Here is a 14,986-nt window from a genome sequence, read left to right on the forward strand (position 1 = left end):
CCAGGTCTCTGATCCTCTTAGATGTTAGGCTATAGGTGGCTTCTTTATTTCTTTCTGCCAAGGGGAATTCATTCGCATTTTCCTATGATAAACTTAATTTGTCATCTGTCCACCCATTTTTTTGGCCTGTTTGTCTTCCTGCATATCTCTGCCTTCCTCTTCACTATTCGAGTGCTGCTTTACTGTGTAAAGTCATGGCAGCTGTTCCCTTGTGAGCCCTCATCTCAGCCACAACTTTTTCAGCTGAACCCAAGCATTCTTTTTATTTTTAGTGTCTGTTTTCACACACACTTTGTTTTTAATTAAAGGCAGGCAAGCAGAGTCTGGAACAAAGGCAGCTGTTAATGAAATAGCAGTGCGGAGTTATTGCAGTGCAGCACCAGTGGGTTTTGTTAAATCCTTCTTCCCTGTTTGCAAACTTGCTAAATATTGAGCCTTTCTGGCATCCTACCATCCCCAGATATAGCATGTACTGTATACAAGCAGCTTGTTTGGCCAAGATTGTATAATTGGCTGGGCTTTTATACCAACTTTATGTAAATGTAGAGTTTGACATTGAAACTTAAACGTATTTAATTGCTGCTTCACTTGTTTTTAAAATTAGTTTTTTCTGTGGAAGTGAAATGAAAATCTCTCTTCTCCATCTGTTTGGCTTTTCCTGAATCCTGTCAGTTTCCTGCCTGACTGAGGAGAGGAGGGTGTAACTCTGGTTCAGTCAGTCACGCTCTCACCACTGGTCAAGCGGTTGCTGGTTCGAGCCCCACTCCAGGCATTTTGCTCTTTGAATCCTTGCGGACCAAAGAAGCTCCATTGTTGGAGATGCCCATTAATACTGAGGTCGCTTCTGGTGGTTTACACGTGGTTGTTAAAGCTTGAAATAAGAACAGGGAGTTCCCCCCCACCCAAACCCGAACAATATTCCTTTTCCAAACTCACTGAAGCGTCGGTATCTTAGGCGTCTTTCTAGCTGTGGTGGGGATATTATGGATGCAAGATGGCTGCCATTCTTGCTTTCGTAACAGTGTGAAGCGCTTCAAGGCATTTTTATATCAGATTATCCTGTCAAATGTAAATATAATGTGCTCTCCCTTCCATGGTGGTTGTGTGGGGAACGACCTTGCCAAGATCAGAGTCACTATCCACTCCCGGGGGCTGTTTTTGGAAGTGTACGGAACTGACTGGGCACGGTCCACTGCTTTCACCTACAAAATACACAGTCACTCCGCTTCACACTGTATCTTGTGAAGTAACTTGGGACACTAACTTGCTTGAAGGGCGCTATGCAAATCAAGTTGTGTTGTTGATGTGGTTGTGGTCGAGTCATCCTCCTGATGTAAAAAGTACTATAGCAAGGACTATTATTGTTATTATTATTTCAATAATGTAGAAGGCTGCACTGACAAAGACAAATCATTGTTGTTCTAACACTCCCTGGTTGGTAACTTCATGGCTGAATTATTCAGTGAGCAAACTGCATTTGCCAATGGATTGGAATAAACTGCTGCATTATCCTAGCTGTGCTTCAGTGTAAATGTAAGTAGAGCAATTATTCAGCCACTGGAGCATGGAGCAAAATGCATTTCTTGGGCGTAAACTGTAAAATGTAAAGCGAGAGGTTTATTTTCTGCAGTGTTTACTAAAGACTGAACCATGGAAAGTTTTCCCAGAGTATCAGTGTTGCTGAGTTGAAGCGACTGGCCAAGCCGCCGTGTTAGTGATCCAAGGTTAGTGATCCAAGACATCAAAAGCTGAAGCAGCTTTACAGTACATTATTCATCAGTTGTCTAGCATGGGACACTTGTTGGAAACCTGGACCCGCGGCCCTGAGGGAGAGGTTTATTCCATTTCATAGTATTTGCTAAAAGACTGAAAGTTTAGAAAGGTTTCCCGAAATATCAAAGTATTGCTGAGTTAAGCTGTGACTTAGCGATGCTGTGTGCAGGGACTGTTCTAAGTAAGGGTATGCGGTAGGGTGAGATATATAGATTGGCTCTAGAGTACTTTATTGGTGAATGAAAGGGACAGAGGGCCAGAAACAGCCAGCTGCACACTCAGTGTATTTCAGTCGCTTGTTTAATTTTGCTCCGTGCGCTGCTTGACTCAGCTCCATCGCCTGCCATTGGTGTTGGCCAGTACCAGCTTTGCTCTGTTTTGCCGTGGAGTTTTCTTCATCGAGCTCCCGAACCCTTAAACACAAACAGACACAACGTAAACTCTATTCTAGCCATTGAAGCAAAGCTCAGGTGTTTCAGCCTGGCTGAGCTGGTCACACACTGTCTCTGGGGCAGAAGGTTCAAGCACCACATCGGGACTTAGAGTTCACAATCTAGTCTGACCCTCCATAATGCGGGGGGAAGTGTTCTCTTTTGGTTGCGGCTTCAATCTTAGATCTTGTCTGTCTGTCCTCAGATGGAGGTGATGCTATTGAGAAACGGACTGGAGTTTCCACCTCGTATCCATTTGTAGGATCTTGCTGGTATTTGCCTGCAAAAACTTGACCCGTCAGATGTTTAGAGACGTGATGGGGTTCAGATTCTAACCCTAACTGTTGACTTTACGTTGTGTTGAATAGTTGTAATACTAAGAATGATTTGTGATTTTTTTGCAGCCTGTTCAGAGAGAGAGAAACTTTCAAGTGGACAAAGAGAGCAGTTACGTTTTCACAGGACACCGGTAAGGACCGTTCACAAACACTGTCAGCAATGCAGCCTCTGCTTCAGGCTACAGCCTACAGTGGATGAATCCTGGACTTTTCCTTGAAGTAGCGGGGATTTTAGCCTCTTACAGTTAGGGTGAGAGAAAAAAAGAATACTCACAGCGAGCAGTGAGAGTGGTATTTCTGGCTGCTTGTTCTCTAAGCTCCCCGATATTTACCTTACACTAGCTTTACCACTTTCTGTCACCATCTTTCCCCATTCACTTCATGGCGGTTTGTAGGATATTGTTGTGCACAAATTGGCTGCAATTGACCAACAAAATAGACAGACAGCTACTACACGTTACAGTAAATTCTGTGAAGCACTTTTAAGTCGTGCCTCCCAAAATGAACGGTCGAGGATTATTTATTTTACCCCCTTCCCCTGTAACTTAATCACATGCAATTTACCGTCCCTTCGACTCATGCATTTGAGATTCAGTCAAAAAACGTGAAACACTGGCTAGTGCGGTGTGAGCTTTATTGTTATTAGTGGGAAATGGGGAGGCTGATCTCCAGGGTACCTTGGGCTCCCCCACGACCTCAGGCTCCCCCACGACCTCAGGCTCCCCCATGACCTCAGGTTTTCCACGCATCAGCTGGCGCTCAGGGAACTCTGGCTCTGCCTCTGTCTAACTCACATTGGGATGTTTGGTCCCTCAGGAATCGGGTGACGTGCTTGTCGGTCTCTATGGATGGGAGTTTGCTGCTTTCGGGATCCCATGATGAGACGGCCAAATTGTGGGACATTCAGAGCAAGCAATGCCTGAGAACCGTCAATCACAAAGGTAGGACCAGAGCATCTCTCCAACTCCTCTCCATAGAGCCTCGGATCCTGATAAGTCCTTATACACACTTCAGCCTGGATTTGCTTTGCGTTGCTGCAATTCTTGCTAGTGACTAAATTAATGATGGGATTTTGAAGCGAGAGATGGATGGATTTTTGGTGAGAGGCGTTTGAGGTGACAAGAGTGCTTTAACTTGTGACTGGGCGGGTGGACAGCAAATGTCTTTCTGCTGCTGCACTTGCCTGTGATGTACAAAATGGGACCAGATCTACCATTGTTCAGGCTACATCTGGGGAATGAAAGCTAGCCTCCCACTCTCATACACTGAGGGGAAGCTCAGAGACATTAATCAGAGCTTCTGTTACTTTCAGAAACATTGGCATATTGCAGATTATATTTTCTAAACAATGCTGTAAACTGGGGGAAACGATACTCCCGCAACACAACGTAACTTACACGAGAAAATTCTCAACCCTTTTCTAACCCACAACTATTGAGGGTGTTATAAAGGTGGTCACTTTGGACACGGTTAAATGAGTTGAATATGATGACTTTGTCATACCTTCAAAAGGTGTGGGATAATGTTTAATGTTGGCGGATTGATTAGTTTTGACAGCCATTCTCCAGGTCTGAATAACTGAATGGGAATGTCACATCTATGGTTCGGGGCGGTGGGTGGGGGTGGATTTAAGTCACTTTGATTTTAGAAAGTTTAAAATTAGGCAGTAATTTGGGAGCCGTGTTATTAAAAAGCCCTTTTCAGGGACCTTTGTACTATGTGATGAGTTTATTCAATTATCTGATTTTTAATGAAGTCTAAAGGCTTTGACGATGGTACATTACAGTTGGCTGCAGGTCACAGGACTCGATTTTGTCCAAGTAACACAGCGTTTAATGACCGTCAAATTGGTGATTTTATCTTGGTATCAGTCTTATGCTCTGTTATTCTGGTACGTTTTTGGCTAAATGATCCAATTTTTTTGGAATAATATTTCTTGAAAGATAGACGTCTTTTTAACCATCATAATAATAATGCTTGCTTTTGATATAGCGCCTTATCTCGTTGTTGAGATGTCTCAAAACGCTTTGCAGAATATATTGTAAAGTGGATTTACTGTGTACTTTGTGGATGAAACACGGCAGCCAATTGTGCACAGCAGTGTCCCACAAATAGTTGTGGATTGAGTGACCATTTTTTGGGGGGAAGGATTATTATCTCTGGAAAGCGATTGCTTCTTCTTTTATTATAGCTCGAATGGGCAGAGTTTGGTGGGATGGGAATCCCAGGCTTGTTCACTGTTGTGTTTTGGAGCATGAAGCGAATAAATATAACTAAATCTTGTCTTTAATCTGTACCCACCCCTTTCTCTCCTATTCTCTCATCTCTCTCTTTGTATGCATGTCCGTTCCATGTTCTTATAAACCTTGTTTGCTGGATGCCCTGACTCGATGGCTAAGATGGTAAATAGACCAGACCAGGTGTGTTAGCTGGCTTCAGCTGTGATGTTGATGGTAGTGACTGTGACTGCTCAGCTTCCCCTGGCTGTTGAAGGCAATCTCTGTTCCTGACCACTGAACACAGTCATGGGTGAGAAGAGAGAACGTGGAAATCATGTCCCCCGTGGTTAAACAGTCTGCCAACACTCACTGTGCTGCCTCCCCCAATAAGCTGTGCTGCCAGTGAAACTGTTCCCAGCATGAGTCAGGCCCGACTGGAGTCAAAGTGCGGGCCGCTTCTGTTCATGAAGCATTCTTAACCAACTACAATGCAGTGTAGTCCTTTGGGAAATAAAATGTCCTCAGCATAATTTTTCCTCACGTTTGTCCATTACAATAATAATGAAAACAATCCTTGCATTTGATATAGCGCTTTCCACGTCTTCTCGACGTCTCACAGCTCTTCACAGAATAGACTGTAAAGTGAATTGAATATATGTGGTTGAAACACAGCAGCCATTTCCGCACAGCATTGTCCCACAAACAGTCATGGATTGAGTGACCAAATTATTATTAATTTTAAAACAAATTATAAGTACATCTTATGAAGGGTCCCCACACTGGCATTGTTGAATTGCTGGAGCAGCTCAGAGCGGTGAGAATGGACCTTGTTGCTCTACAGGTATTTTTAATGAGATTTGACTGTATTTGTTCAGTAAATCTTAATAGAATCATAGAATTATACAGCACAGAAGGAGGACATTTGGCCCATCGGGTATGTGCCAGCTCTTTAAACAGAGACCAGAGAGCCCAGCCTGGCCTGGTACCACCACACACACCTGGGGGGGGACAGACTATGCGACTGGAGGGTGACCAGCAGGGAATGCGGAGCAGGAGAACACAGGTTTATTGCAGACCCACAGCACATATCACATTGCTGTTAACTTTTCTGTTAAATGTTTTTTTTTCCAACCATTGGGGGATTTCCAGGAGTTGAAGTGAGAGTTTGAGGCTCCTGCTTGCTGATGGCATTCCACTCCAGTGGTGGGGGGGCTGCATTGTTGGAGGCGCCATCTTTTGGATGAGACTTTATACTGGCTTCCTCTCTTCAGGTGGATGTTAAGGATCCTGTGAAACTACTGAAAATGAGAACAGAGTATCCTGGTGCCTTTTCACCTCCCTCATCAATAGTCTCTTCTACTCCCCACCTCTGAGATCTTCTACCCTTTACCAAATGCTACTGTGTGAGGGTGCTATATAAATGCAAGTTGTTGATGTTGGAACTCCTTCCTGGAATCCCTCCAATTCATCCCTTTTTTGGCTGCACTTTTCGGTCATTCACACCCCCCTCCCACCATAACTGCCACCCTCCCCAGCACACACCCAGGCAGCTGTGCAAAAACGTCTTCTGGACGTCTATAAATGTAAAATGCAATAGTCATTCATAACTGCTTGTTGGATTCCTGGGCAGGGTGAAACTTTAGGTAAGTTCCTTACTCCACACTCCTCTGTTACCTAGCACTAAGTAGAAACCTGGTTGTTAGTCAATTGGCGGATCACTTTTCCAGGGGTTAATAATCCCTTCACAAAAAATTTGGTTACTCAATCCACAAATTTTTGAGGGACACTACTGTGCACAATTGACTGCCGTGTTTCGTCTACAAAATATACAGTCAATAATTATATTCTGTGAAACGCTTTGAGACGTCTCGAAGTTGTGATAAGGCGCTATATCAAATTCCAGGATATTATATATTGTTAGTCACTGCACTCCGAAGGACATTCTGTTGTGATAAGGCACTAAACAAATTCCAAGATCTTTATTCGGTACAAACAGGACAGCTGTTTGTACCAAAGAACTGAATGTAGGCATGCTCTGTTTGCCTTCATTGCTCTTCAGTCAATTAGGCTAAGAAATCATTTATTTTGGAGTCACTAAGTGCAGGAGGTAACTTGCCAGCTGCTTTTATGCCTTCATCCTCTCCAACCTGACCATCAGGCCAAGTTTGAGAACTCGTAAAATGTATCTTTCATAAATAAAGCAAGCAAGTGACTGTCCAATTTGTAGAGTTGGAGACCTAGGAATAATGGGCCTGGCTCACAACCAGCAGCAAAACCTGCCACTGGCCCTGTGTGTCACTGACTGGAAAGTAAACCATTCTCCTCCTTCAGGAGATCTATTTATGTGTTCTTTTTGACAACAACTCAATTTAATTTATTCGTCTCAATGACGTGATAAGGTGCTATATCAAATGCAAGGATAATTATTATTATCAATTCGTACTGCTTAAAACTCGTACTGACTACAATTGACTGCATGGCCCCAGGGAGGTAACAATCAGCTAGGGTTCCTGCTAATGCGATCTCCCCTTGCGGGACGTCCTCCCGGCGTGAAAGACGCTATACAAATGTTATTTTGTATTGTATCCTGAGAAGATGAAGACTTGTGAGGTCAGATTGGACTTGTGTTTTATGCCACCTTGTCGACATTCAAAATCTGGATTCATACGTGAAGTGTGACCCCTTGTGGGAGGTGGAGGAGCCTATAAACTAACCTCTAAAGACAGTGCTTTCCAGAGAGGAGCAGGGGTAGAATCATAGAATTATACAGCACAGAAGGAGGCCATTCGGTCCATCATGTCTGAGCCAGCCCTTTGAAAAGATCTATCCAATTCAATCCCACTCCCCCGCTCTCTCTCCATAGCCCTGCAAACTTGTCCTCTCCAACAATTATCTACTTAAAAGTTGGTATCGAATCGGCTTCCACCAGCCTTTCAGGCAATGCATTCCAGATCCCAACAACTCGCTGTGTGAAAACATTTCTCCTCCCCTCCGCTCTGTTTCTTTTGACAACTATTTTAAATCGGTGTCCTCGGGTTCCGACCCACCCGCCAGTGGGAATAGTGTCTCCTTGTTCACCCTAACAAATCCCCTCGTAATTTTGAAAACTTCTATTAAGTCTCCTCTTAACCTTCTCTGCTCCAAGGAGAATAACCCTCGCTTCTCTCGCCTCTCCTGATCACTGAAGTCACTCATTCCTGGTACCATCCTGGTCAATCTCCTTTGCACCCTCTCCAATGCCTTGACATCCTTCCTAAAGTGTGATGCCCAGAACTGAACACAGTCTGTAGCTGAGGCCTCACCAGTGTTTTATATAAAGGTTCATCATAATTTCCTGACTTGTGTATTCTATGGCCCTATTTATAAAGCTTTGTATCCCTTATGCTTTTTCAACAGCTTTATCTGCCTGTCCTGCCACCTTCAAAGATTTCCTTATATGATCCCCAGGTCTCTCTGTTCCTTCACTTCTTTAAGATTATACCATCACCTCTCCTCATTCTTCCTCCCAAATTGCATCACTTCGCATTTCTCCACATTAAACCTCATCTGCCATGTGTCTGCCCATGTTACCAGTCTGTCTATGTCCTCTTGCCGTCTGCTACTCTCCTCCTCACTGTTTACCTCTTTTCCTAACTTAGTATCATCTGCAAACTTGGAAATTGTCCTCCCTATACCCCAGTCCAGGTCATTTATATAGATCATAAACAGCAGTGGCCCCAATACTGACTCCTGGGTGTCACCACTGCACTTCCCTCCAGTTAGAAAAACAACCGTTCACCACCACTCTCTGCTCTCTGTCTCCCAGTTCTGTATCCGCTGCCACTGTCCCTTTAATACCGGGGGCTTCTATTTTGCTTACAAGTCTCTTATGTGGCACTTTATCAAACGCCTTTTGAAAATCCACATAAACTACATCAACTGCACTGCCGTCATCCACCCTCTCCGTTACTTCATCAAAAACTCTATCATGATTTGTCTTTAACAATCCGTGTTGGCTGTCCTTCATTAATCCTTATTTTTCTAATTGAAAATGTATTTTGTTCCGGATTACAGTCTCTGGAAGTTTCCCCACTACTGACGTTAGGCTGACTGGCCTGTAGTTCCCAGCTTTATTCTTCTGCCCCTTTTTGTACAGAGGAGTAACATTTGCAACCTTCCAGTCCTCTGGCATCACGCCAGAGGACTGGAAGGATTGAAAGATTGTGGCCAGAGCCTCCACTATTTCCACAATTACTTCCCTCAGTAACCTAGGATGCATCCCATCTGGACCGGGTGACTTATCTACCTTGAGCACCAACAACTTTTTTAGTCCCTCCTCTCAGTTTATTCTTATCAATTTCTCTCCCTCTCCTCCTTTACTGTGCCATTGGCTGCACCCTCTTTTTTTGTGAAGACAGATGCAAAATCCTCATTCAATACGTCAGCCATGACCTCTGCCTCCACAAGAAGATTTCCTCTTTGGTCCCTAATTAGACCTAACCTACTTTTGGCTAACCTTTTATTCTTTATATGCTTATAAAATACCTTAGGGTTCCCTCTTATGTTACCTGCTAATCTTTTCTCATCCAAACTCTTTGCCCCTCTTATTTCCTTTTTCCAGTTCTCCTCTGTACTTTCTATATTCTATTTGATTATCTTCTGAATTTTGGACCTGACAATTATCATAAACCTCCTTTTTCTGTTTCATTTTAATCCCAATTTCCTTAATCATCCGGGGAGGTTTGGATGCCTTACCTTTCTTGTTTGTGAGATTGCATTTGTTCTGTCCTCGAACTAGTTGCTAGTTATAGAAGCCTATTCCAACCCAAGGCAGGTTAGTAACCTTATCCTAGTCACTGGAGACGTGGTTGTCATCTAATTAGGATGAAGTGATATTGCTTGTGAAAATAGTGTGAGATCAGGCATTGATCTATGTTCTTCTCCACATGCTGGGTCTGACACCCACTCCAGCGAGGAGCAGCTTTAATCCATGTATAGATTCCTCCATTCAAATTTATTCTTCTTACATTCTGCATTAACAGCAAATTGTTCTGCTCATAAACAAATTTATTCTTATTGCTGCAGTGCATCCCAGTCACCCAAGGTCACCTTGTGGCCTGCTTTCCTGTTGATTGCACCATTAATTCCTTATTAATGACCTGTTATATCAATAGTCCCAGCATCCATTAGTCAGTTGTTAAAGAGTGAGACTAAATTCATCTTTTATTTTACTTCAAGCCATGAATTATAGAATCCAGGATTTTCCCAATGACTGGTTTAGTTTCACTCTCTTGTTGGTTTTACATTTTAATAAGATTCAGTCTCAGAATGGGAACTGGGATCACTGTTTCTGTTTCTTCTACTAGTATGAAGTTCATAATTGATTGAATCCACAGAAAACCAATTTGGCATATTTTATTAAATAGAAAAAACCTTGCTAAAATCTATCTGCTTGAGGTCCCGGGTTTCCGCTGCTTCCCCTGACTGTTCCTGAATCTGTCTCACTTTAATCAAAAGAGTGAAGTGGAAACCAAATGCTGGGAAAGGGATGGAGCCTTTACTTACTGGCTGGTGGTAATAATAATAATAATAATAATAATAATCCTTGCATTTGTTATAGCGCTTTTTCACGTCGGGAGGACGTCCCAAAGCGCTTCACAGAATATACTGTAAAGTGAATTGACTGTATATTTGTGGGCGAACGCGGCAGCCAATTGCGCACAGCAATGTCCCACAAACAGTCGTAGATTGAAAATGACCAATTTATTATTGTTGTTGGTTTTGGAGGGATTATTATTAGGCTCTGTGTGGAGTAAGGAAACTTGCCCGAGGTTTCGCCCTCTGCCTGGAATTGAACTCAGGTCTCTCACTTGCAAAGCGAGTGCTCTTACCACTGAGCTACAGGACTCCACCCTAGTAACAAGGGTTCCTAACCTGGAAGGTTCAAGCACTTTATTCAGATGCCCAAGTGAAGAGGCAAAGCTTGCAGTGACAGGTGGGAAAAATTAAGAGAGAAGAGAAGATAAATGAACAAGTAGGGGCTACGTGACACCGAGCTGCGAGAGTGCAGGAGGCAGAAAAGGCTAAGAGAGGAACAAAGCCATGGTTTTGCAAGTAGAGCATATATAATCAGCCGACTTCAACAAGTTGTCTGGCCAAGGTGGGGCGAAATCTTCTCACCACTTCCCCCTTCTCACCACTAAGTGACAGGCACTTTGAGGCTGGGTATGAAAATCTCTCTCACAGGTACTGTAATCCCAGCGTTTCAGCTGCCAACCTTTGATAGTAAATTCTCAAAGCTCCCACATTAATATCCTGCCAGGTATAGATCCACAGCCTCTGTGCAAAAGTATTTATGGCACTAAAGTGGCAAACTAACTTATCTCATGACTTATTTGAGCACATCATTGTGTCTGTAATGAAGACGAACACTGGCTGTACATTTTCACTGACAAAAAATGAACATAAATAAAATTTAAGAGTTGAATACGTGTAGCTTTCTGACTTTGAAGCCATGTTGAGGTGATTCTACAGGGAAGTCCTGTAGCTCAGTGGTTAGAGCACTCGCCTCACAAGCGGTTCGATTCCCAGCAGGGTGAAACTTTGGGCAAGTTTCTTTACTCCACACGCCTGATAATAATCCCTTAAGAAAAAAATCCAATAATAAATTGGTCACTTCAATCCACAATTTTTGGGACATTGCTGTGCGCAATTGGCTGCCGCGTTTCGCCCACAAATATACAGTCAATTCACTTTACAGCATATTATGTGAATCACTTTGGAATGTCTAGAAGACGTGAAAAGCACTATATCAAATGCAAGGATTATTATTATTCTCTTCTGGTACAGACTGAAATAAGTTCAATAGTCACTCAACGTATATCAGATGCATTGAAGGCCTAATGGCAACTTGTGCCTAATACTCTCCAGAATTAGGTCAGCAGAGTGCATCCCTTCAGGAACAGAGTATGTATTCTTCAGAGAAATGTTCTTGTTTTGTTGCACATATATTGGAACGCTGTCTAATTTGGATCACCTTAAGAATTGTGATTGGTTTATGCATGGATCAGACACCCAACTGACCAAAAAAAACATCATTCATTGAGCTAGATATGTGAGAGTTACACAGACCACACATAATAAAGTGATTGAGAAAATAAATTTTCTAAATTTTTTAAATAAATAATAAAATTTCTCTGTGGAGAAATAAGGAAAATAAGCGAAAACTAAAAACCAGGAGAGCTTATTCCAGAGGAAGGCAAATAACATGGAAATTAACTTTCAATATAGAAAGAAATAAAACCGTGATCAAGCAGCCAATGAGAGATTACAAAAAAAAGTCACGCAGGGAACATCAATACCAAATGCTTTTATAAGTACACTCTTAAAAGAGGATCATCAAGGAACGAGTGGGGTTCACTGTGGGATGAGGCAGGTAATGTGAGAGCTGAGCATAAACCAATGGCAGAGATGTTAATAAACACTTAGCCTCGGTGTTTGCAAAGGAGGGGGATATATAAGTAATACCAGAAGGGATTAGAGAGAAAAGGACTTGTAGAGGTTAGAAAGGAAATGGTCCCCGGGGCGGCTGTTAGAGCAAAGGCATTTAAAAGAATTACAAGCACATGCAGAGGAAGGATACAGGGAATTAGGAATAAGATCAACACCAACTTCCATTCATATAGCGCCCCTCACGCAGGGTAGCGTCCCAGAGCGCTTAAGATAAGCGGCTTCTTGGGGAAAGCAAACACCGACGTGATCAAATAGGCTGAATGGCCTCCCTCTGGGTTGTACATTTCTATGGTTCTACATGGAAATTCAGATTCATTACTGCAGACTCGGAGCAGAACACAGTACTGGCTTTTAGCATCAGCTGCTACATGGTATTTACATTAAAATGAGCTCACCAATTGCTCTGGGAACAGCACTCGTGTCCTTCATTAACCTGCAAAGCATCAGCTGAAATCCCTTTGCTTCCCATGCTTAGTTTGGGAAACATTTGAATTCTAAATGTTTCACCAGCTCAAATGTTCTTGAGCGCTCTGAGATCCTGGCCTCGTGAAGAGTGCTAGATGTGGTTGCCCTGGAGATTTTCAACTCCTGATTTTTCAGTGTAAGAGAATGTCACAAGAAAATGTGCTTCAAGTCCATCTCCCCCCAGCCATGCAAACCCTATCCTACTGTGTGCTTCCATCTCATCATCTGCTACAGGAGATTAGAGACCAGAGAAACTGGCCCTATTTTCATTGAAACAGCGACCCAATGCAGGTCTGAAAATGATTAAGGGGCTCTGATAGAGTAGAGAGGAAGAAATGATTTCCACTGGTCAGTGAGTCAGTGACTAAAGGATAATAATCTACAAATATGATACATATTTGGGGAGGAAATTAGCAGGGCTATGGGGAGAGTGGGATTGATTTGGATAGCTCTTTTCAAAGAGTTGTACCCTTTACAATTTTCACTCTCCTGAATTATACCACAGTTGCAATAAAAGGCAGGATAATCTGATTAACAGTTTTTTTCCAATTTATTTAATATATAATATATGTCACAATACTTTGGAACTGACAAACTGCTGGGTTAGGACAGAATACCAAACAATAATTCTTTAATCAATTCAAGATCATTATTTTCTTTTACTTTAATTTTTATTTTGGTGTTTCTGAGTTGGTCTTAGAAGTCCCCCCATGTATATGAGTATACCCAGTCATAAACCCCTGGTCTGAGCAGACACTTCCTTGCAGTGCTAAGGTGTGTTGCGTTGCCAGAGGTGCTATGCTATAAACTTTGAGCGCTCCACCCATTCTGTGATGCTTCCCAGTTTGAAGTGCACTGTATAAATACATGTTGTTGTCCTTCAGATAAGACAATAAACAGAGGTCCCATCTGCCTGTTCAGGTGAATGTTAAAGATCCCATGGCTCAAAAAGAGAAGAGAGTTTCTCACAGTGACCTGGCTAAGACATTTTTTTAAAAAGTCACTCACTCAATGGCTGTTTGTGGGACATTGCTGTGTGTAAATTGGCTGCTGTATTTGCCCACAAAATACACACATTGGCACCTCTTTATCCTGTGAAGCACTTTGAGACGTCTCGGTGACGTGATGACACCGATTTAAATGCAAGGATTATTACTGTTATCTGTCTCAGCTGTGATGCTCCTGTGGTTGTATCTCTTGTTAAACCTCAATCAAGCAGCGCATGTGGTGAATGGCTACGTGGGCGAGATATCCGAGGCTGCCGAGCAGAATGATAAAGGAGATCAGAGACTTCAGGTTAAGATGGAGGAGTTTTAATTGTAATCCTTACATTTGAGGCCTTATATTGTTGTTAAGACGTCTCTTACTGCTTCACAGATAATATATCGTTAAGTGGATTGACTGTGTATTTTGTGGGTGAAACCCGGCAGCCAATTGCGCATAGCAGTGTCCGACAACCTGTGCCCCAGCCATGGATTGACTATTATTATTATTTTTTTTTTCAAGGATTATTACAACCTGTTTGGAATAAGGAAATTTGCCTAAGGTTTCTTCCACCCAGAAACAAATCCAGGTCCTCTCACTTGCGAGGCAGGCGAGCTAACCACCACGCTGTGGGACTCAGGAGGAGTTTTGAGGAGAGATCGTGGAGATGATCCAGTCACTAGATTGTGTTACGTTGGTGTCATCTCTTGAGAATTCCATTAGAGAATTGTGGCTTTTATTTATGAAACAGTAACTGCTGCACCCAGAATATAACTGTGATACGCAGCAGATGATATAAACGGCCTTTTATCACTGGGGTAGAAACAGAGCCTTGTGGCTCCCAAGTTCTTGCCAAGGCTCTGTTGGCTCCCTGTCATAGAGTGGATCGATTCCAAGATCCTCAGCCTGATCACTTAATGCGCTCACCCCTCTATCTATTTTCTTCATTCAGCTGGCTCGGGCCCGACTCCTCTGCTCCACCATCAGTGGCTCTGCCTTCAGGCACTACCTTCTCTCAGCTCCCTCTTCACCCGTCTTCAAGTCACACCTGAAGGCTTTCCTCTTTGACAGTGCCTCCAGTCACCTCCCCTGGTTCGGCATTGAACTCTGACATTGTTCAGAGCTCTGCGTGAAGGACGCTGTATAAATGTAAGCAGTTATTATGTTACAGAGAGGTCTCTCAATGGCAGTTAGAGGAAGAAGGGAACAAACGCAGACTGGCTTTCTTAAAGATTATCCCAAATCCCCAGTCGTGCAACTACTTTTGGTTCTGTTTTTAGCTCCT

General features: G+C 42.9%; 1 protein-coding gene across 1 annotated transcript in view; it reads left to right on the forward strand.

The window, feature by feature from the left end:
* The window catches only part of wdr18 (WD repeat domain 18), an 80,393-nt gene that overhangs the window by 47,181 nt on the left and 18,226 nt on the right, over positions 1-14,986 (forward strand). The window contains exons 6-7 of the mRNA XM_042342792.1: positions 2,609-2,673; positions 3,359-3,483. Coding sequence (XP_042198726.1) covers positions 2,609-2,673; positions 3,359-3,483 — 190 coding nt within the window. The remainder of the gene's footprint in view (positions 1-2,608; positions 2,674-3,358; positions 3,484-14,986) is intronic.

This window comes from Callorhinchus milii, unplaced genomic scaffold (assembly GCF_018977255.1).
Source record: "Callorhinchus milii isolate IMCB2004 unplaced genomic scaffold, IMCB_Cmil_1.0 Scaffold21, whole genome shotgun sequence".
Classification (NCBI taxonomy): domain Eukaryota; kingdom Metazoa; phylum Chordata; class Chondrichthyes; order Chimaeriformes; family Callorhinchidae; genus Callorhinchus; species Callorhinchus milii.